This window comes from Stylophora pistillata, chromosome 10 (assembly GCF_964205215.1).
Source record: "Stylophora pistillata chromosome 10, jaStyPist1.2, whole genome shotgun sequence".
Lineage (NCBI taxonomy): Eukaryota > Metazoa > Cnidaria > Anthozoa > Scleractinia > Pocilloporidae > Stylophora > Stylophora pistillata.
The window spans coordinates 480,782-505,258 of record NC_142528.1 but is presented as its reverse complement, the minus strand read 5'-3'; the positions used below and the strand labels follow the sequence as shown (position 1 = coordinate 505,258).

General features: G+C 38.2%; 1 protein-coding gene across 4 annotated transcripts; it reads left to right on the top strand.

Annotated features, from left to right (window-relative positions):
- Positions 1-6,216: 6,216 nt before the first annotated feature.
- Positions 6,217-24,273, top strand: LOC148721210 (uncharacterized). Of its 4 annotated transcripts, XM_088734749.1 has the most exons (13): positions 6,228-6,373; positions 8,028-8,204; positions 8,844-9,155; positions 9,677-9,826; positions 10,159-10,281; positions 10,626-10,748; positions 12,351-12,473; positions 13,335-13,463; positions 13,636-13,758; positions 14,061-14,183; positions 19,254-19,775; positions 20,917-21,474; positions 23,608-24,273. In XM_088734749.1, the coding sequence occupies exons 3-12, from the start codon at positions 8,849-8,851 to the stop codon at positions 21,228-21,230; spliced, it is 2,037 nt and encodes a 678-aa protein (XP_088590875.1). In that variant the 5' UTR covers positions 6,228-6,373; positions 8,028-8,204; positions 8,844-8,848; the 3' UTR covers positions 21,231-21,474; positions 23,608-24,273. The 4 variants fall into 4 exon arrangements, with proteins under 4 accessions (XP_088590877.1, XP_088590875.1, XP_088590874.1 ...); XM_088734751.1 differs by lacking the exon at positions 8,028-8,204 and having other exon boundaries at positions 6,217-6,373; XM_088734748.1 differs by lacking the exon at positions 6,228-6,373 and having other exon boundaries at positions 7,926-8,204.
- Positions 24,274-24,477: the final 204 nt, after the last annotated feature.

Here is a 24,477-nt window from a genome sequence, read left to right as displayed (position 1 = left end):
GCTAGGGCCACTTTAGCCACAAATTCGTTTAGCTTGTAGGCCAGCTTAACGTAAATACAGCTTCCTGGATTATTAGACTTTGGCTAAAAAATATCACCTATTGATAACTTGCGAGAAATTAAGACTAGTAGGTATTTTATGAGGAAACTATCGTGGAGACAGTTCCTTACATTCTCGCATATTTCAATCATTAAATATCTAAGAATGCTTTTCAATTGACAGTGATGGTTCATCATGCAACTCTTTGTCTTTTTTGTTTTGTGCTTTTTTTTATCAGCTCAAACCAAAGATCGATTTACAGATTTCAAACGGCCAGTGAGACCCCATGTCTTTGTTTTTCCACCGTTCGAGCCGACTTTTTATGTTCCCGCTAACTTTTGGTGTCATTGGCGTCAGTTGAAAATTTTCCCCGAAACTATCATTTCATTTTTCGATTCGCATGGTGTCCTTCGCTTACTATCAGCAGAGTCCGCCGTTTGTGAATATTTTTGTTTTGGTTTCACGATTTTCAGTCAATTGAAGAGTGTTCGGCTTCTCCTCTAGCGGTATCCTGGGAAAATGGAACACTGGCCAGGGATAGATACCAACTTGTAGAAGTGTTTGGTGTTTTTTTTTTCCCAATTTTTATACGGGGGAGTGGTGGAGTGAAGGCCTGACAGTTTGAAAATGAGACTCACTCATTTCGGTTCTGTTTCTAACTCCATCATTCAGGGTAAAAGAGCGGTTATATATGTCAAGGTAATGGCACGTTCAAGTTTACGCAAAACTTTATTTACCTATTAGATTGTTATATTTCTGTCAATTTCCAGAATAATTTTCTGGAGGCTCTCGTGCTTTTTCACTTGAAATGCAGAAGAACCCTGTAATTAGCATATAGAAAGAACGTTTATGCTTGATAACAACTCGAAATTAAATATCTTGGAAACCGTTCTTAGCCTCTCAATGCATTTAAACTTAAAAAGTACGCTTTATAGGAGCCGTAATTTTTAGTTTTGACAAACTGATACTTGCTCATAATCTTATAAATGATAACATGTTGCAAACTACAGTTTGTTAAAATCAATAAATTAGTTCTTAGTTCTTGAGAGTTGTCTGTTGTTGTTCTTGTTGTTTTCCTTTTTTTCAGAGCCCTGAGTATAACAGATGGTGGGGTGTTAGGACTTGCCGGCGTGTCCCAAAAAAATTCCATTGTAATTGTCAGTTTTTAAAAGGGCGCTAGAGCTGGCAAGCAGGATGGGATGGGGGAGTGCAAATTTTGTCCTGGAAAGCATGTCAAATTGCAAAGGCTTTATTTTTTTTGTCCCAAATAATTTTTGCAGGAATAAGGTATTCAGTGTTTCCGCACCATTTTAGGTTCTCTCGAAGTAACGTGGTTGGATCCCACGACCGTAGCTAATGATTCTCACTGACGTCATCGAAAGTCAAAATGGAAGTTTATATTTAACTTCAAAGATCGGCCACAATCGACCACTAGAATTTAAGAGAGGGAAAAGTGTAATATACACCCCTGATTGGTTCCCGAGAAACCCAAACTGTAGGGGATCATATCTAAGACTTTTTAGTAGCTTGTCTGCAATTTGCCATGAGATTTACGATCGACTGAAAATTTTCCAACATCATCAAAACAGTACCATACTTCACAGAGGGTCCTTACAGAGTGATGAGGACCTAACTTCAGGTTTGATTTATAAGTAATTTGTACTATGTGTGAAGATTAAAACAAAACTGTGCGCAAAACCGTAGACAACAAATCGTCTTGGAAATAATAACAGAAAATAGCAATTCAAATGGGCCAACGATTTCCAACAGAAACGGAAGGACTAAAAAATAAAAATAAACTCAAGCAACTAAAAGGGGTTGAATTTATTTCATCATACCAGTGCCTAACTGTGTAATGCTTGTCTTATGTATTCTCACTCTTGTGAATTAAACAGCGCTACAGCTGTAATTTTGCGTTTGGTCGATTTGTTCAAACGTTATTCTTTATTTATTTATAGTTTTCCTTGCTGCAGGAGTTGGTCGGCTTGATGTTTAATTCATTGACTTCTTCAGTTGCAATTAGTAACTCTTAATTTTTAAAACTAGAAAAAGCGAGGTTGAGCATCAATGTTTTTGAGATACTTTCAACAGCCAGAACTTGGGTATTATTTTCCTTCGAACAAGCTGATATGTTGATGATGATGATGATTTTATTTAACTCAGCTCGGTTTTACAAGATATATAGGTTAAATTTACATAGCAACTGAACACAGTACAGCAAAGGAATAAGGAGAAAACATTTAGCAATAGAGTAGGTAGCTAGTTAGGATCATCCAAATAGCAAAGGCTAATCTAGTGGATGACCCCTATGTTTGCTATGCTATTTGGTTAAAAATGCCAAAATAAGCACTTTGCAGTTTATTATACGATACTCGTAGTCGGCTTTCGCATCTATGCTAAAGCTCGATCCCTAACAAAGAATTATTTCCCCCTACTTCAGCTTATTACCCCTAAGGGAACAGTATTTTGATAATAACTATTCGCTAAGGTCTGTTTTCTTTTGTTTTTTTAGCCATACTAATAAAATGATTCATTTCCTATCGCCAAACAGACCAATTATTGAGAAAAGTAATAAAAAATATCCAACAGGCAAATGCGCAAAATTTGACTTTAAAATTTACATTCTCTTTTTTGCGTAAACGAGCGACTCGCTTTCACGAGAAGGAAAGTAATAGGAAGAGGACATTTTCTCGAGGATTGTTTTAGCGGAACTTCCATACTTAAATACAATACAGATTTTTTTGGAGTTTTCGGTCTTATGACATTTTAAAAGCAATGGTGTGCGTGTTCCTCAAAATACAACTTATTAAATTTTTATCTTCCTCAGTCTTTGAATATGTAATTTTCACTATTCCAGCATTTTTACTATGTCTTTAATTCATTTCATTCAAGGCCTAATAAAAACCACTTTAATTTGTGATATGCTGAAATATCTTCATTATTAAACAGAAGGCTTTGAAAGCTGTTTTCACGAGTTACCACAGGATCAGAAAAATGTTTTTCCAACAGAAGCAAAATAACGAGTACAAACGTTTTTCTGTGGAACAATTATCGGTACGGCCGGTCGCTTAAAATTGAGCAATATTTAAACAACGCAAGTAAACATTTGTTAAAATTCGCTTCAGTTTTCATTTTTTTTCCCCGTTTTCCAACCTGTTCATAGTTCTAAAAATACAACGATAAGCAGCTCAATGTTAGCTGCATAATTTATGAATCAATACCGTCTTTGTTTTCAACTTTCAAGGAGCTAAATAGTATATTTTGGAGCCAGAGAACTTGAAAAAACAAAAAAACAGCTACATAGTATATTTTGGAGCCAGAGAACTTGAAAAAACAAAAAAATAGCTACATAGTATATTTTGGAGCCAGAGAACTTGAAAAATCAAAAACAAATATAAATAAAATGCGTGTGATGTACGATCCTCGCAGTAGATAGCGCTATTTATGCAACAGCGAAAATCAGACCTGAAAAAAATCAGGCCTGATTTTTTTCAGGTCTGATTTTCGCTGTTGCATAAATAGCGCTATCTACTGCGAGGATCGCACATCACACGTATCTAATACCGCAGTTCAAAATATATGAACTTCATATATTCATTGCATCTCATAAATAAAATGAAAGGAAATTATATTTTCTGTTGGAAAAAATACCATGTGCCCTCAAGTGTAGCTGGAATTTGTGGAAACACTAGAGCATGACCGGCACTAGAAGGTTCTTAAAATACTTGTTATGGACAGGAAAACTGATGAAACATTAAAGTATTTATGATCAAGTATTCCAGAAACATTTATAAAACTTACACGTGACCTATAAATAGAGAGGAATAATGATTTTTTTATATGGGAATGATTAGCCTGAGACTTACAGTGAGTCCCTAACTGGCAGGTCTCTACTGATAACTACTTGAATATAAATTCATTTAAATCAATACATACTCTATTGTTAGATGCTTTTTCCAACACTCAGTGGATACCTTTTTATTTCTGGCTTTGGTTTGTCTGTCACAAGTTACTGCTAATGGGACTAGCTCAGATCTCAACTCGGCTCAACTCAACTCAATTCAATTCTATTCTGATTGAAAATGTTGTTCACCTGCTTATAAAGGCGACACTAAAGGTGAAATGAAGGTGACACTACTGAGCTGTCGATCTTCTTGCATCGTCATCGCTTTATCTCAACCAGTAAAATACGTTTAAGTGTCTATGCGGCCAACAGGGTTCTTATTGTTTTGGTATCTCTTTGATCTGTAAAGAAGTATTCTCAAAAAAAAATTTGATTCTGACGCCTCTTCACCCTAAAATCGAGCTTTAAAGTTCCCGCTTCGGCCACGCCCAATGAAGTTGACCGCGTAAGGGAAGATTGGTGATGCGTGACGTCACTCCAGGAACGTCTCGAGCGTGGTGTTGTTGCTGTGCTTGACAAACGCAGTACTTTTACAACACATCTATCGGGCATATTTACGTCGCCGAAAACTCTTTACCTTACTGAAAAAAACAGTAAAATTGAACCACTGGCGGGATTTGACGTCACGACCCATTCTGAACCCAATCTCTTTTTTGCCTCGACTCACGGTCACCTTCAATGGGCGTAGCCAAAGCGGGAAGTTTAAAGCTCGATTTCAGGGCGAAGACTCGACAAAATCCAATTTTTATTTAGGAATACTTTTTTATATGTTAAATACATGCTCACTTTGGAGGTTGGTTGGCCGCATCTTGATATGCCTTAATGTGACAGCGTGATGCTGTTAGTGAGTTTTCACAGGTGCTTACCAATACTTGGCTGTGTAGCCGCGCGATGCGGTTCCAGTCGAGGCCCACAAGTTGACCCTTGCTCACCATAGAGTCTCCAGTAGCTCAGTGGTTAGAGCATCCGACTAGTTTACGGAGGGTCGTGGGTTCAAGTCCCATTTGGAGCTCGGATTTTTTCTATCACATTAAAAATTGTTTCATCTTTAAATACATACGAAAACTAGAATAACCCTCTTGGCCGTATATACACCTTAATGCAACAGTTCCTGCATACTAAGTATGCGTCTTCAAGTTGTTTACGCTTTACAAAATGACTTCCTATCTAAAACTTCATATTTTTGCGGTTAAGATCACCCAAAACATATTATAATTAGCTTATTGGCAGAATTAGAATCATACTTGGAAAGCTATCCCAAGAGAAAATAAAGGCTGATAGTTTCTAAAGAAACTGTTTGGGGCTGCGTCGGTAGGGGTAACGAAATAATTTGAATATGGCAATCTGCGGTCTTTCCTTGCACTTAGGTAGCACGGAAAGCCGTAAAACTCTTGAACAAAAGCTCATCTTTCAATCCGGCAGTCTAAATCCCACAGGTATTAAGGAACGCTTTTCATTCTACTAATTTATTCGTGTTTTTCTCGTTGCCATGTTCCCCCATAACGTAGCTCAATTTGCTGCCTTTAAAAGGACACACAACCCACAATTCCTCTACTCGCTCCGACGAATGGCTAACGCTCGAAACGTCAGCTTTTATAATCGCAACAGTGGCCAATTTACCATTTCAACTTTGTTGATATATTCAAATTACCAAGAGAAAATAGCTTTAGAAGGCTGTTACATAACAACATAATAAACAGAAAATTCGAAGAAGAAAGGGCGTACGCAAGTACCGCCCCCAAAGAAGCTAGGTGATATTCACACGAGTCAATTGATTATAAATTCAGTGCGGAAGAAGTTGTTTACCCTTGAGGTCACCTTAAAGAAAGAGGTGTTAAATGTGTCCAATTAAAATTTAAGAAATATTTTCTTTGCTTATAGTAATATGACATTTCCATTCCTATTTTTTAGCACTTAAATAAGTTTAAAAGCACTTTAAATGAAAATTCTTGCTAGATCCAATTTAGTCTTTTAGTACTGTTGACTTTCTCCGAAGGAGGCTTCTCGAAGACAACGGTCTACGATGATTAACTGTCAATTAATAATTACAAGACAAGATCTAGAATCATGATATTTAAAACATACTCTGTCAAAACACCCTTAAGATTCATGAACCCTAGAGAAATTAAGAACAGTTTATTATGACGCGATACGAAGCCAGGAATGGATGATTATATGCTAGCTCGGCTTTTTTCATCCTCTATAGTCTCAACAGAAAACGTAATTGACTCCAACAAAACTACAGACGAACAGACGACCCCTTAGGGTGTCAAACACAGAGTGGCTGATTATCAGCAGGAAGCTCATCATAGACACATTTTCAAGTTAAGCGGGCTGTAGGTGGACTACGCTTAAAAAGAGATCCTCAAAAATTGGCAGAGGGCCACGTCAAATCAGTTCAAGAAACGACAGATCACCTTACTCCACCAGGTATGCTTATAGTGTTAAACCGTTAGTCGTGAAAATTTACAAATTTTAACCGGAAGTCCTAAAAGAAGTAATTTTGGAAGCGTCAGAGTTTATATTGTTATGTGTCTTATCTTGTGGCTAATGTGGGAAAACAGAAAATACTCCATATCGACCCAACAGCAGGGACGATCTGGAATTACCTTTGTTGCTTGACTTTGATCTGTGGTAAAAGCGAGCGAGTTAACCTGTTTTAGAACAATGAAATGGATTATAAATTTTCAAAATGATTAAAATCAATTTTTAATATTTCTGTTAACTGAAGCAGAGAGAAAGAAAGCGTTAGCCGTAATAATGAATTGGCAAAAACGTTGAGATGTGAATGCTGAGTGTAACAACAATCGTTGAGACCCTCTATAATCGACGCAAAAAAGGTGTAAATGACAAAAACTCAATTAGAAAGACGAAAACGTATTGTACAGATGCGATGCGAATAAATTTAAACCTTCCTTTTTAGATAATTTTTAAAAGTAGGCCTATCTGTTTCGTTTGTAACCTCTCAGCGGGTTTTAGTTTTCAAGTGTTCTTCCCTGTCGGCTCAGCACTGACATCACGATGTCAACAATGTCAGAAAAACGCAAATGCAATATGGCTCTTAAGGAAACGTCAGTTTACCTAAAATTTAGTAAAATCTATCGCCCTGTAGGGAAATTACACAGAAATTTCAAAATGATGCCCTATCAGGTAACTTGTTGAAGAGTAACTCTCGGACGAAGTTTCGTTTTATCTAGTGAATAATTACTAACACTACCAGTTTTGTTAAACTCGTGTCGATTTTTTTTGTTAAGATACGTATGACAAGGCATAGCTCTGGCTTTTTATGTCTTTGCTCAAAGTGAAAAACTGATTTTACCACAAGAAAGACAAAAGAAAACACAACAGAACAAAAAATGCAACTACTCCAAAATATATTTTATCCTTTGTTTAAAACGGACCAATGGACATTTGCCTGAGGGTGATGGCAGCAAGTCTCATGCGTTCAGTAGTTTTAATTTGGCACCACTGAAGAGATCACATGCCAGTTATTACAAACGATCATGTATAATTTCCCGCATGAATAGTTTGTTTTCTATCTACTAAGTAAGGATTATATACCAACGTGATCTTCAATTGAGCCCTGACAGTAGGATTGAATTCACTTTGCAAAAAAACACCATGTAGGGATGATTATCTTCCACGCTATTCAATTCTCTAGTCTTTGTTAAGTTGGATGCATTAGTTTTTGAAAAACGAATATGGGTCGCAGGGGGCATTAATTAGCTTTGTTCGCTCCACAAAAAAAATTTTCATAACAAAAGGCAATCTTGTAGATAGTTATTATTACGAAAGATGTCTGATTAAGAAAAACGCTTGAGGTTATCAATCAAACAGCTGGAAACATGTTTATTTAAGAAAAACATGTCCTCAATTTAGCACATACAGAAGCCCACGATATCCTTTGAGCAGATTATTTCAGCTTTCACAAAAGCCGTTGTCCAAACAATGTTTAAAATATGAAAGCTGACTACTTAAACGTTGTTTCGCCTTAAAGATGTTTAGATTACGTCCAAACACCGACTAGAGAAGACTAGCGAGTTAGACCCCTTCATAGGTAACACCCTCACACTCTGTTTACCAGACTACTACGCCAGAAACACTGAAAGGAGTACACCCATCAACGTAATATACCGCCTCGACAAATTCGGCGTCCTAGGGATCGATAAAACCTTTTAAGAGGAAAACTGGAAGCCGTTACATGCTAAGGACTTTTTGCCAATTCCAAACTTTTTACAAAACTCTGTTGTTCTGTTTTAAGGTAGGTTAAATCATTTATGGGAATAAATTAATTAAACGCCTAGTGATCTTACTCAATACTAATTCTCTGTCTTGAAGTAATGCCATTGCAAACCAAAGAAGAAGGATGCCTTTGAAACTGTGGGCCTTTAAAACAACGCAAAAACCTGAAAGGGTTAAAAACAGACTCAGTGCACAGCCGCCAACTCCACAAGTTTTCTTTTTATGATTAATTCTTACGTTTTTAACATTTCCCAAATCAAGTTGGCCATAAGTTTGACTTTCCAGACCTTTAAAAGCAGCATAAATTTGCCAAATTCTAGCTCATAATTTCTCAAAACTCTGTTCATATCCTATCACGGTGCTTTTCCCTGCGCCCCATTTCACAAATTTCGAATGTAAATTTCTTTTCACTGACACAGAACTGCCAGTAAAATGAGATAATTTTCTTCATAATTTATCTTGAAGGCTGATTGAAAATTTATTTTTCGTTTGTTTGTTTGTTTTTTTTAGTTATGTCTTTTAAAAAGAGGATTACAGAAGGGTAGGCAGGGGGAGATCCTGTTGCTCTAAATATCCATTCTTCTTAGTCAGTCTTAGTATAAAAGTTCGTTTATTGATGTCGTAATATCCAGATCAACCAATAATTTTCGTTTTTCAGGAAAAATGCGGTGGATATTTCGCTATTTTCTTGTCTGTGTTTCGTTCACCAACCTTGTGATCGCTGAGGATCAATGCAGGACAGAAATTAACATTCGTGGCATGGCTCTCAGAGGTTTCGTTTTCAAGAGAATAGCGGTGGCAGCTCCTCATATCTGTGATATTTTATGTGAAAGGGAAATTACTTGCCAAAGCTATAATTTCAACAGAAAAGAACAGATCTGTGAATTAAACAACCGCACAAAGGAAGCAAGACCTGAGAATTTCCACTCAGACCCAGCATGGTTTTATATTCGCCGCTTAAACGGAAGAGGTGAGTACTCGGCCAAGAACATTGAATAATAATTATCAATACTTTTTACATATTCTCGACTCTGCCAACAGTCCGCTTCCTCTAATCTCCCGCGCTCAGCGATATTAATTTCGGTATCATCTCTTAATCATAATGATGAAATATTTTACTTCTTTGCCTTTTCTTCGTAGTTTAACTTTTGGTTAACTTCTTACGCAAAACAGCTTTGATGCATAAGTAAAGTATTTCCAACAATTATTAATAGATTTATTTATTTAAAATGTCACAGGAAGCTCAGCGTCAGGGAAGATGAAAACAAAAACAACTGAAACCTCTAAAACGAGCGCAAAAAAGTGAGGAGACCCCGCCTCTCAAGAGAAGGGTGCTTCACAAAGCGTTTGATTGAATACGATCAACTGGAGAAATTTAAGTGAAGAAATTCAAATAAATGGGTCGCACTCTAGTTATCTCCTGCTTTTAACTCTCCCTTTTTGACTTGTGCACCATTTGTACAACATGTTTGAAACTTTTACCCATACCAGCTCCCTTGGGTTCGATTCCTGAGTTACCGGCACGTTCATGCCAGGAAATAAAAGCAAGCGAAGGGAAAGCCATTGCAAGCAACAAATACTGGCTGGATCCATCTGGCACTGGGAAGGCAGTTCTGGTTTACTGTGATATGTATTTGGAAGGTAAAGTATAACTGAATTGTCTATTCTTGTCCTTGCAATTGGTTGCTTCGAAATATAAAATCGCACCATCCCTTAAAACAAAGCATTACGCAGTTTTGGCTCTGTACCCGAAAAAATACCAAAAATAGCAAAAATACGCACAAAAAGACAAACGTTGACCAAGCTATATTTTTATTTAACTTTTAAGGTAAGCATTGTGTATTTTGTTTAGAAACAATAGAATCCTGTTATGTTATATAGCAGTGATTGTCAATTTAGCCGTACAAGATAAGATTATTTCTCTACTAAAGTAAATGTATATGAGATTTTTTTCTGTTTCACTCAACAACTAGATCATGATGAATGCATCAGTGGAAACAATATTTGTGACGTCAATGCATATTGTACCAACACCGTGGGTTCCTATTTCTGTACTTGCAAGGAGGGAAGCACTGGCAATGGACAATCGTGTTCAGGTATATCGCCATTGACTTAGATCAAGTTCCTACAATATCATCATGGCTTATGGTGTTACGTTGGCTTTTTGAGAGAGCAGTCAACTGACTTTTTAAACTGAGTTACATTTATTCGCTGAGAGAGGAGGGGAGAGGTGTCCATTGGTACAAATGAGCAGAAGTGGTGCAATTGTTGGTGAAGCAATCCAGGAGATGCAGGTTCAAAAAATTTCCTCATTCGCAGGTAAAGCTGGGTGGAGAAGGTGGTGGTTCCCATGTGGCAAATTTTTTCCTACTCAAGTGTAAGTAAGATTTGACATATAAATAAGGTATCATATAATATTGATTCTTGTCTGTCGATTCAGATACCGACGAATGTACTCACGGAAATCACGACTGTGATGTAAATGCTGAATGCAACAATAACCTGGGATCTTACAACTGCACGTGTAAAGATGGATTTAATGGAAATGGAACACACTGTACAGGTTAGTAGTTGTTGTCGCGTTCTCAGCGCAGTGTTCAACCAAACACGAAGACTACGCAAATCAATGTGTTTATTTATCTTCGGTGTCGAATGGTGAAACTTCATGGAAATAAAATACAAAAAACGATGAAATGGAAATAGAAGACAGAAAATACGATAACGGAAAACAATAAGATAACAGAAAGATAAAAACTTACACGGATGGTGCTGCGATGAGTGATAAACTGACAAATAATGAGGTAGTAAAGTAAACTCTGCCGGAACTAAAGACGCAACACACGAGCTCTGAACCGAACGGGCCTGAGAAACTAAACTGACCGAGTGGGTTCCAGGGCTCACTGACAAAAAAGGGGCAAAACTTGTTACAGTTGTAGTATATTGAAACTGTGTCCTTCGATAGCTTTATAGCTTTAGATAGCTTTATTAGGGGAGTAAAATCATTGCAGCCCCCGGGCCGGCTGAAATACGACTTACTTTACAATGGAAATAAATTATCTCTTACTCTAAGATAACTACAATAAAAGCTACAAGGTGTAATCTACAATAAAATACAATAAGAGAAGTATTAAAAACTAAAATACAAATAATTAAGATAGCTACTAATAATTAAAACTGTTCGCCATGATAAATGTGTTTTTGAACCTATTTGTCTTACAAATCGGTAGCTTGAAGTATCTCTGGCTGCGGGTGCGATAGGTGGACTCGTTGCGTGGAGGCAGTAGATCATGGAGCTTGTGGTTTTCGTCCCTTACAATCTGATCAAATTGAGCATCACACAATATCTCCCTCCTCTCGTACAGAGACGCAACCTCAAGAGCTACTAGAGCCTCAGCGTAGGATAAGTCAGGTTGAATCATCCGCAACGCGCGTTTTTGCAGCCTTTCCATTTCATTGGACAGATATTGCGGCAAAGAATGATGAAAAACTGGGCACGCATATTCTAATACAGGGCGTATACATGTCGTATAGAAAAGTAGCGTATCCTCAGATGGAACTTTAGCCCGCTTTAGCTGTTTTAGGAAGTACAGACGCTTCGCCGCCTTTTTGCATATAGATTCTACATGTGCGTTCCACCTGAGGTTGTCCGAGACTATCACTCCTAACAACCTTGCAGATGAAACAACTTCGATTTGCTTGTCATTGATAGTAATCTGATCAAACAGACTACCTGATCTGGAGAATGATATTCTCAGTTCTTTACATTTAGACTCATTGAATTGGAAACCATCAACTTCTGACTGTCTTACAAGTTCATTTACACGTAATTGCATGTAGCTAGACTCATTCTTCAATACTGATTCGGCAAGAGTGGTGTCATCAACGTATTTCCAAATAGTTGTGTCTGCTACGGAAAGATTATTTATCATGATAAGGAACAGCCAGGGGCCCAATTTCGTCCCCTGTGGCACCCCTGTAGGAACAGCTTCCCACTCCGAGAAGTAATCGCGACTCAGTTTTATCCTTTGCTTACGGTTCGTTAAAAAGTCCATGATCCAGCATGGACTTTTTAACGAACATGATCCAGCATGGACCTTCACATTTATTACCTGAGAGGGCTTCAAAAGTGTTTCTCTTTTACATGTTATTCTTTTTCGTTTTCAAGATACCGACGAGTGTATTGATGGAACACACGACTGTGATATGAATGCTGAATGTAACAATACCTTTGGATCTTACAACTGCTCGTGCAAAGATGGATTTCAAGGAAATGGAACGATCTGCACAGGTGACTTTTTTATATTTTTATTATCTGAGGGGACTTAAAAAGGTCTCATCTACATGATATTCTTTTTCGTGTTATAGACACCAACTAATATCATAGGAAAACGCATTAACTGTCTCGTAAATTCCGCTAAATTGCACACGACAACCGATATCCCACGAACCCCAAAGCGGTATCGGTTTTCAGGTGCAATTTCACGCGGAATTCACGAGAAAGTTAATGAGTTTTCCTTGAATAGCATAATGGAATGAAATAGAAAAAAAAACAGCAATAACATTGTTTGTTTTTACCGTAAGAGAGAAACAGGAGATGCGAAACAATATCATTTGGCCTCGTTTTCAACTCGTAATTCCACGCTCAATTCCTCGCTTCGTCAGTGAATCAGAATGAATTGCTAACAAGAACAAATGAATTTTATACTTCATGGGCTGAAATTTGCCTGAAGAACGTGCAAAAATGAATAACAACAAATTTAGCCTGCCAAAATTAAACAGGTTCTTATTAAAAGCAATTTGGGTTTACAGACAGAGATTATCAGTGTTTGTGCGTTCCTAGATCTGGATTTGAAGGTCATGATTGTGATGAAGGTAAGGAATTCTGTTAGTCAGTAATGCGACGAATGTATGACAAACTACTTATTTTCGAAGCTGGATTCGTAACTTTGGCTTAGTTCAGTTGTTTTATCTCGCCTTCCTTAGCTTCTTGGCCTCTCCAGCCATTCTTACGTCTTTTGTCAAGGACTACACCAACGAACTTTTATACTAAAGATTTAGGCGTAAGTAAGCAAGAGATTACGCAGGGCATGACACCACTTTCTCTAAGGAACTACATTACGATGATATCCATAATTTCTTTGGTCTTCAGATATAGACGAGTGTACGAGGAACACGGGGAAGCATAGCTGTGAGGGCAACACGACATGCAACAACACGAATGGATCGTATACATGCAGGTGTAAGCATGGATATCGTGGAAATGGGACAAACTGTACTGGTAAGTATTCTTATCTGGCAACAGGAAACGTGGCATCAGTTTACTATATGGGAAAAATATTTACGACAAGATTATTTCAAAGTCATTTTAATGATAATAATAATATATATCAGATAATAAAAATGTAAGACGGAGTATTTTAGAAATTGTGATATGAACTTTGTCGTTTTAGACATAGACGAATGTGCTAACAGAATGCACAACTGTGATGTGAATGCTGAGTGTAACAATACTCTGGGATCTTACAACTGCACGTGTAAAGATGGATTTCATGGAAATGGAACTCACTGTACAGGTAACTAGTTAAAACATTTCATACTTCGTCTTTCATCTTCATTGTACATATATGAGGAGGCTTAACAGAGGTTTCATTTATATGACATTCCTTTCCATGTTCTAGATACAGATATGAATGTACTAATGGAACACACGACTGTAATATGAATGCTGAGTGTAACAATACCCAGGGATCTTTCAACTCTACAAGTAAAGATGGATTTCAAGGAAATGGAACTAACTGCACATTTTCTGTGGTTACTTTTATCAAAAGCAGAAATAAAAGAACTGATTTACATGCTCTTCGTTTTCTTGTTCTAGACATAGATGAGTGTGCTGATGAAATACACCGCTGTGATGTGAATACTGAATGCCACAATACCCTGGGATCCTACAACTGCATGTGCAAAGATGGATGTTATGGAAATGTAAATAACCGCACAGGTGTGTAGGTGTAGCATAGTTATACTCCGTCTTATATTGTTATCATCTGAGGGACTTAAAAAGGTCACACGTACATGATGTTCTTTTTAGTGTTATACCGACTAATATTATTGGAAAACTCATTACCTGTCTCGTGAATTCCACGTTAAATTGCCCACGAAAACCGATATGTCACGAACCGCGAAGCGGTATCGGTTTTCAAGTGTAATTTCATGCGGAATTCGCCAGACAGGTAATGAATCGCACAATTGAATGAAAATAAGCAAAAAAAAAAAAAAAGCACCAACATTGTTTGTTTTTAACCTGAGAGCGAAGGAAGAGATGCGAAACAATATCTCCTCGTTTTCAACTCGCAATTCCACGCTCAATTCCTCGCTTCGTTAACCATTCAAAACAGGAGATTTTATTCAGTTATGTGATTCTCTAGTGAATCGCATAACTGAATAAAATCTCTCATTCTCAATAGTTAACGAAGCGAGGAATCGAGCGTGGAATTGCGAATTGAAAACGAGGAGGTATTGTTTCGCATCTGTTCTTTCGCTCACAGGTTAAAAACAAACAATGTTGGTGCTTTTTTTTTTTTTTTTTTGCTTATTTTCATTCAATTGTGCGATTCAAGGAAAATTCATTACCTGTCTGGCGAATTCCGCGTGAAATTACACTTGAAAACCGATACCGCTTCGCGATTCGTGACATATCGGTTTTCGTGGGCAATTTAACGTGGAATTCCCAAGACAGGTAATGAGTTTTCCTGTAGAATCGCATCACTGAATACAATCTCGCATTCTGACTGATTAACGAAGCGAGGTATTTAGCGTGGAATTGCGAGTTGAAAACGAGGCTAAATGAAATTGTTTCGCATCAACGTAAGCATCATGCTCGGAGACCCATGGGCTGAGTGGATTTCAAGTTAGGGCATGAAGAGCCCCTGGGGACATTGTCTTACAAGACTAGTTCCAAACGGTCGCAGTCGTTCTGCCATCTGATTGGTGCCAGAAAATCTTTGTGTTTTTCTGCCCAATCAGAGTGAAATGTGCTTTTAGAGTCCTTTCGTGTGTTTTAACACGGACATATACTACTAGCCCAGTTGCTCGCTATGTTTGTTTGGACCGTGCGACAGAGATTTGCTTTAGGTGAAAAGTTTCAGTCTCGGCACACAACGTAAGAATCGATCAGATTGTCCGCGAAAATCTTACCAGAAATTATACTGAATACATTCGCAGGTATCGCTAGAGAACGTGTTCTAAAGTTTGCGAGGTTTGTATACCAAACGATGGTTGCAGTCATTGATATGTCGCTTTAAACGTTAAACGAGATTTAAGCTTAAATCTTTCTATATTTTTTGGATAATTTGCTGTGACTGGTTTTCGCGTTTTTTCAGGATATCAGTGTTTTACCCACACTGATATCCTGTTTTGGAAATTCCTACGGTCAGCTAACCCAAACATGTGTATGATTTTTGCATTAAATGAGAGGGCACTCCTCGCTGAAGTTAGAGGAGAAATAGCTGTGGTAGTAGAAGGTAGTAGCAACAATAGAAGAGAAGAGAATAAAAGAAGAAAAGTATAGAGTCTTGGTACCTCTTGTTCATTCGCTGAGCGAGTGGTAAAAGCCCACAACAAATTTGGTGGAGGACCCGTCTTCAACAAAACCTGTGGAGCACTCGTTATCTACAAGTTGGTAAAGTACGCTTTTGGAATTCCTACAATTGTGAGCGGAACTTCGCTTTTATCAGCATGCTTTTCCGTTGCAAGCTAATTTGACTTTCTAAATCTGAGTGATAGCCGAGTTCTTTTATAATGATCAAGCCAGCGTAGAATGTAACAGTTTATTTAGTGTATAGGTCAGTTAGCTTCTGATTTGATTATCGCTGTTATTGGTCAATTTCAAAGCTAGCATTTTCCCTTTGTTAGTAGCCTTTTTTTTTTTGGCTGCGTTGTTTTCCTTTTTTCTTGTTGGGAAATTTGGCTCATGTAGTATCTCTTAAATATTCATTCTGATTACTAGGCAGCGTGCGCGAGCCCTGACTGAAGAAGCCGTTCGCCAGGAGAATTTAGCTGTAAGTTTGGGTTCGAATGAGTGGCCAGCCCCTCCTCCACCCGTTCAGCAATCGAGAGTACCATTCTTTTGTTCACTTTTTAAATCAGCTAATAGATCGCCGAGGGCCGACACTAAATCACGGCCGTTAAGTGGAATTCCTACGCCTAGTGAATGTTCTCTAGTTTCTTCTTGTACCGGTAGCCAAAGTTCTGACTCCGAAGAAGATCTTATTTATGAGAGCGGCAAGACCAGAAAAAATCTGACTATAACAGCATTGGAACAAGGTTTGTCTGTTCTGGCTAGCCCAATGGTCGATGTCGAACACAGCGGTCAGGATTTGACTGTCGATATTTTACTGTTAGCACCAGAGATTACAGATAAAAATAGTTTCTGTGTGGTACGACATTTGACTCCACTCAAATTTAATGTTTCAGGTAAATGCTTTTCAGGGCCTGTCCAACACACAAACCTTGCTTTAATTAATTGTCCAAATTCAAGGCAGGTAGTCTCTTTAGACGGATTAGGTAGGTGTTTTAAAAGTGAAGTAGGTTTCTTATGCCCTAAGAATGTATTAAAGGCAGTTCTAGCTTGCACTGAATGGTTAGGTTTTGCGTGGAATCCAGACCTGAAACTTTCTTTCCCGCGAAACCATCAACCTACTTCGAAGTGCGACCACATCCACCCATTGGCTCATCTTGGAGGCAGATATTTTCTCTCCACCACTTCTGGAACTTTGGCTTTAAGCAATGGCGAGCAACTTAACATTTCTCCGTTGGCCATCTATAACTTCCCTTGCAACGTTAGCTTCATTGGAATGGAGACTAGTTTGGGCACTTGTCCCCAAAGACTAATGGTATCATTACCTTTATTTTCAACGGACACACTTTCATATCTTCAGTGGGATCCCAACTCAGATGATTTTCCTACATTGGAGTTACATCATAAGTCATTGACCATCCACCACCTATCAAGATTAATCATACAGTGATCGACAACTTCGACGAGTTGTTCCAACTTTATGATAGCCAGCTCAGTGGCACTTTGCAGAAGGCAGACATTTTGATTGATCAGATAGAGGAAACTACTCAGTTCACTTACGTCGAGTATATTACTTTCATTGCATTTGGTCTATGTTTAAGTTCACTGTCTTCTGTATTCTTTGTCAGTGCATCTCCAGAATACCTTTGCGACACTCCACATCTGCCAGTCCACCTACTTTGCCAACAGCCGTTGCAGAGAGTCAATATAAAACCTGTTGTTCAAAGCACAAGAGGACCAATCGTCCGAAAACAACATCCGCAGAAGAAAGTCGTACAACACACAAGCCCGGAGAGAAAAGAAGTAAAGACTATCCAAGACTAGTCATTCAAGGAACTGAACTGAACTAAACTATTTCTATTTCGATAATGAATTATATAATAACTTTAACTTTAGTTCATTTTTCCCGAATATTAGATGAATTAACTGCCATCCAGCTAGCGTCGGTTAGCGGGTTGTTCGCAACCTTCAAACATCGATGTGAGAGTCAGCCCCTGGAACAGGTCACTCCCGTATTCCATGTAAACCAATATTTTTCATGGGAGACATTCGATTTATTTTTGAGTTTCTTTTCCGGTCGCGGACGTGCCATTGATTGGGACACCGATGACGTAGTTGAGTTTGTAAATATCAGCCATTACTTCATGGTTCATGAACAGTTCTTAACTCGTCTTTCGGGCCCCCGTTTCTGATAATTTTTACCCCTTGTACGCAGAAAATCAGCTTTGTGCGGTAATATTCACTTTGAAAATGAGGAATTAAAAAAAATAAATTATCAGTATACTGCGTACAGGGAAGAAAAGCGGCCCTTCATTACTCTATACTATATACCATTTCTAGGAAATGATTAAAGGCCTATCGAGAATCGTGTCTGACTGGTTACTCACAAAGATCTGACCTGGTAAGAAACACAACAGCTTGGACCCGAAAATCATACATTATTTTATGCAAGTGCTGAATGTATTAGTATTTATTAGATTTATTGTACATCGGAAAAGACAACAAAAGCGAAAAATTGTTTAGGGGGAGAAGAAATCCAAGCGAAAAAATCAATGAGTTTGATTGCAACAATATCCTCTCTGATTGTACTTTATCATGTCATCACGGAAACGATAACGCTGTACTTTCCCATTTTAATTTGAAGAACCAAGAGCAGTGAGAAAGAATTACAAAGAAAGATAACTTTCCAAAATTTCTCTGAGTACAATCTGTGTATGTTTTGATCAATGATATTCGCCTTAGGGTCTCTTAACTTAAGCCCAAATAACCTTGCTTGCTAAGTTTGCGAGATAAATTTCACCAGTTTTTCCCCTAAAACAATTTCAGAGTGTCTTCATAAGAGAGCAGACAAGCCCAGCTCTAAGGATTTCGGATATTGCCATCGAAATCTCGATGTTTCTCATATGAACTTAAGCTATTTTTCTATGATAAAATCTGAAGATTTTCGGTTTTTTATCTTGATCGGTAACCAAGCCAAAATTTCAATACTGAAGGCAGAAACAGAAGGAGACGAACAAGCCAATTAGTATGGGATTCTCTTCCCATCAGGGTGCATAGTTTGATGGCAAAAGAAAAGAAGGAAAGAAAAACATGGCGGACGAAAGTGAGAAAATTCCCCTCGAGCTTCTCTTGAATGAAAATAATCAATTTGCGCAGCGGGAAATATTGCAAGAAAATAATTTTTCACGAGCGCGAAAAAGATGGACGAAAATCGAGAAAAGCTCCCTCGCTGCTTGTTTTTTTCCTTGTATAAGTATTCATTTATAGCCTGGTCGCATAGTTTGTTTACCTTCTGTCAAGCTTTCCTATCTTATTTCTGTCTCTGACGTTTACACAGATGTTATGACGGATAACTGTCCAACATCTTACTGCCATTAAAATTATTTCCCAAAGTGTTTTTCCTTAGCTTTGTACTGTCAACCTGGCCCCACCTTGGGGCGATATTGGCAATAGTAAAAGAGAGGGTATGATATTATTGTATATATTACGCAGGATTTACAGCTGTGTTTACAACCCTCGGTGCGAGTGGACTTCAGGGTCCAGACTCAATTGGTAGTCACTACACAGGTCAGGACCATGACGGACAAGTTGCAGTGTCCAGCGGTATTCAACTCTGGACAGTTCCACACACTGGTCAATACAGAATTGAAGCAATAGGAGCCTCAGAGGGGTATGGCGAGGACAGTGTCATCAAGAACGGAGGAAGAGGGGCAAAGATGATTGGAAACTTTATTTTTACCAAAGATGAGATCATTAGTATACTTGTTGGTCAAAAAGGGAAAAGAGGGAATATCAAACCAAAAACTGCCGGAGGTGGTGGAGGTACATTTGTGGTGAGAGGAAGCAACACGCCTTTGATTAGAGCTGGAGGTGGAGGAGGGATTAAAAAAATGACAGAACAACATCCAGGATGTGATGCGTCCATAAACACAACAGGGAATGCAGGATACAACTCGCCACTGGAGTCAGGAGGAAGAGAAGGAAATGGAGGAAATATCAGTGGTCAATATTCAGGTGAATAGAGAAAGAAGGAAAAGCAAACAGTCAGTATGTATGAGCATAACTTCATTTCAATTTCTCTTACATAGTATGACATCCGAACGGTTAAAAAGGCTTCCCATTGGCTAATTGCGAGTTTGGATTAAACAGAAGGATTAAAAAGATGGTAGAAAACACTTTTAAATTCGACTTGTCCATATAACGCCTTTTTTTATTACTCACAATATCTAATAGTAAATTGAAGAAAATTCCAAAAATCAATAATTAAACTAATTGAAAAGTATTTTAGTCGTTCTTCAACCGTTTCCAACCGTTTGGTTTCGCAGACTGACTGGCATTTGAGGAACCAGTCATTATTTATTACCTGGGGGTGGAGGGTGGAGGATTTTGGGAGATCACTTGATTTGCAGGGAGAGCGGAGAGGGAACAGTCCTTGTCAACAGAGTATAAAAGAGGGGTGGGGGGGATAATAAGAATGTTACTGAGCCCTGGTTAGGGTTAGGGTTTTGGTCCATCTGGATTAAACAGATGGACCAAAAAGACGGTAGAACACACTTTAAAACTGACTTGTCCGTATAAACCTTTTTTAATACTCTCAATATCCGATAGTGTTTTTAAGAAAATTCCAAAAATCAATAATTAAACTAATTGAAAAATATTGTGAGTCGTTGTTCAACCGCTTTCAACACTTTTAACTTCCTTAGACTGACTAGCATTTGAGGAACCAGTCATTATTTATTACCTGGGGGTGAGGGCTGGAGGATTTTGGGAGATCACACGATTTTCAGGGAGAGAGGAGAGGGAACAGTCCTTGTCAACAGAATATATGGGGGGGGGATGATAAGAATGTTACTGAGCCTTAGGTGGGAGGGTCAAAGAAATTATATCATGACACAACCAAAATCCTTCGGCCCTCTTTCCCTCACCCCCCCCCCCCCCTCTTTTCAGGCGTTAGATAATGACTGGGCCCTAATTTCTCCTTGCAATGTCATTACAAACTTACACATCAAGGTTACAAGAATAAAGAAAACGATCACCAACTCAATGGAGAATATGTTTACTAATGTTAGAGTGTGAAGGGTTAATTTAATAATAAAAAATAGATGAGATTTATGGTCTTTATAAGAAACCATTCATCACGTTTTTATCATTGTAGGCGGTGGTGGTGGTGGTTTCTTCAGTAATGGAGAAGATGCAACGACTCCTGAGGGTGGAGGAGGTAAAGGAGGTAAAGGATATCTTCAGGGGGGAGGGGGTGGAAATCACTGGGGTGGGTTCGGAGGCGGCGGTGGTTTACGTAGCAATGGAGCTGGCGGCGGGGGAGGTTATTCTGGGGGGAATGGCGGGGCTAATGCAGAGTTTACCAGTGGGGGAGGAGGAGGATCTTTTAACAATGGAACAAATCAGCAAAATGAATGTTGTTATAATAGCGATGGTCATGGTTTTGTAACCATTACACTCATCCAGTGAAGTGAACATGCCTGCACCTTCGTTGACACGTGTTGGTAATTCTGTTTTAAAGGCTGATTGAATAATCATTTGGTCATTCTTAAGATTTTGTTGGTCAGAGTTTTAAGGTGTAGCTTCACCAACGCAGTCTGTGATACTAAACTGAGTTAGTTGCTTTTTTAACAGAGTTTATATAACCAGCGCTTGAAAGAGTTGGTTTATTCGTGGATGTTCTCCGACGTAAAGAATTTGACTCCTGCAAAAGGTGTAATTTTTGTTCTTACCATAAGTTGTGTTTGAGTGTTTATACAGCGCAGATGTTCTGTGTTCATCTCTCTAGGTCAGAGGACACAAACACTGATTTAGTTATTTCAAGCATTTTAAAAATTTCCATCTGTTTAGCAAGGTTTAGAGCTTGAGATATATGTTTTAGTACATCTCACGCTCGACAAACTTATCAATTAAAAACAATTCTGTAGCTATGGACAAAGCCGTTCACTGATCTGATGATACAGTCTCGAAATCAAAGGAAGAACCCGTTGCACATAAATGCAAAGTGGGCTTCTTTAACTTTAGGGATGACATACCAAAGAACACTAGCACTCATTTGACAGAGGGAAGCTATTTTAGAGAAATTACTGCAGATGTACATAGTAGATTAGCACTTGGCGTTCTTAGCTGATTCAGTTTGAGAAAAAGTTGAAACTGGTTTCACGTTTCAAAGCTTTTAGTACCCCCTAGCTGGGAAGGATCTAGAGAACTGTGGAAGAGTGGAGTTGAGAGAAGAGAACCCCAAACTATGCAAAGGGCCAGGTTTACAAAAGACAAAACAACCGCCATAAAATAGGGTGGAGGTGCAGAGTTCTCATCCGTGTTTATTTGAATACGCTCCGTGATGTTTAGTGCCTATTTGACTTGTTTTAGTGTCATAGGACTTTGAAAGCCGTGATTTACTGATAAACCTCATCTCTGATTCGGTCTTGTTGCAATAAACAAGACTGATTAAAGTAAGACCGCGAATAAAATATTGTGTAATTCTAAAGTGGGGCTTTTTCAAAGCCATGTTCATTTAATGAAGTAAACGAATATTGACTCGCTCATCCGTATTGCACTTATACATGTTATTTTTGATTATAGTAGACTTTGTGACTAAAAGGGCTCCTAGTCTGACCGCAAAAGACAGCTCACAGACCTGTTTGGTGGTCGTTCCCGTAACTAGAAGTTACTGTTTGTGTTCTGATAAAAATATATTCCACCGGACGGCATGTTAAGAGCGGCTGATCAAAATAAGGTTTATAAAAAAATACATAAGGATCCCGCTCTGTTATATTGGAATTTTTTTTTATCATGGCTAGGGCCATTTTAGCCACAAATTGGTTATGCTTGTATGCCAGCCTAATGTAAATATAGCTTCCTAGATTATTAGACTTTGGCTAGAAAATATAATCAATTGATATTTTGCAAGGAATTAGGACTAGTACGTATTTTATGAGGAAATTATCGTGGTGACAGTTCTTTACATTCTTGTGTATTTCAGTTATTACATATCTAAGAATGCAGAACTGCCTCTTGGTTAACTAGCTCAATTGGTTAGAGCGCCGGATTGTGTTTTGCGGGAGGTCGAGGGTTCGAGTCCCGGGCGGACCAATGGTCATGATCTTTAAAATAACTGAGGAGAATTTGCTACCTTTCTATCAAGAAATGGATAGATATTCTAGTCTTTTCGGATAAGGACTAATAAAACCGTAGGTCCCGTCTCCTGCAGGGTTAGGGGTAGAAGACGTTCATTTCCCATGAACGAGATTAATGTGTGGTGGATATCCTCCCCGGGGTGGAATGGTGGGTTACTTGCACGTTGTAAAGCGCTTGGGAGCATCTTCCTATGGACCATGCGCTATATAAATAATAAATTATTGTTATTATTATTACTTTTCAATTGACAGCGATGTTTCATCATCCAACTCTTTGTTTTGTCTTGTTTTGTTTTTTTCGTCAGCCCAAAACAGAAATCGATTTACAATCTTTGTTTTTCCGCCATTCGGGCCGATTATATTTTCCCGCGTATTTTTGGTGTCATTGGCGTAAGTTGCAAAATATCCCAAAAACGTTATTTCATTTTTCGATTCGTGTGGTGTGTCCTCTGGATATTATCATCGGAGTCCGTCATTTGTGAATATTTTGGTTTTGGTTTCACGATTTCCAGTCAATTGAAAAGTGTTCCGCTTCACCTTTAACGGTATCCTGAGAAAATGAAACACTGCCAAGGGTTCAACATGTAGAAGTGGCCGGTGTTTGGTATTTTTTCCGATTTTTATACGGGGGAAGGGTGGAGTGAAGGCCAAAGAGTTTAAAAATGAGACTTATTCATTTCGGTTCTGTTTCTAACTCCATCATTCAGGGTACAAGAGCGGTTATATATGTCAAGGTGATGACACGTTCAAGTTTACGCAAAACTTTATTTACTTGTTAGTTTCTTATATTTCTCTCAACTTCTAGAATAATTTTCAGGAGGTTCTCGTACGTTTTCACTTGAAATGCAGAAGAATCCTGTAATCATCATATAGAAACAACGTTTATCCCTGATAACAACGAGAAATTAAATATCTTGGAAACGTTCTTAGCCTCTAAATGCATATCAAAAAAAAAGGAACTTTCAAAGGAGCCATAATTTTTAGTGTTGACAAACTGATACTTCCTCATAATCTTAGTTATGGTAACATGTTGCAAACTACAGTTTGCTAAAATCAATAAATTAATTCTTATATAGTTCTTGAGAGTTCTTTGTTTTCGTTGTTGTTTTCCTTTTTGTGAGAGCTCTAATTATTGCAGGTGGTTATGTAGAAAGAAAGTTTATCCCTGACAACAACGAGAAATTAAATATCTTGGAACCGTTCTTAGCTTCTAGTATGTAACCTTGAAAGAAAAGCTTTGTGAGTTAAAAAGGAGCCGTACGTAATTTTTGGTGTTGACAGTCCGATACTTGCTCATAATCTTAATTAAAGTCGTTATAGTAACATATTGTAAACTACAGTTGGTTTAAATCAATAAATTGATTCTTGGTTCATGAGAGTTGTTTTACTCGTCTTTGACGAGTACAGATCTCTGCGGGGTAATCGAAATTTGTATGATGCATTAATATTCAGGTGATAGAAAACAGTGAATAGCCTTGTTTAACAAGACATTCCTCAGTGCGGCTTTAAAAAGCGAGGCAAATGGTTGGAGGATTTCCAACACATTTTCTGACTGGACAGAGCAATCAGAAGATATT

What these genes read in the sequence shown, in the direction of transcription:
- LOC148721210 (XM_088734751.1), top strand. Translation starts at nt 8,849, where the DNA reads ATGCGGTGGATATTTCGCTATTTTCTTGTCTGTGTTTCGTTCACCAAC. An exon ending in CAATGGACAATCGTGTTCAG is followed by an intron (nt 10,282 to 10,625) that starts GTATATCGCCAT and finishes CTGTCGATTCAG; the next exon opens with ATACCGACGAATGTACTCAC. An exon ending in AAATGGAACGATCTGCACAG is followed by an intron (nt 12,474 to 13,334) that starts GTGACTTTTTTA and finishes TTTGGTCTTCAG; the next exon opens with ATATAGACGAGTGTACGAGG.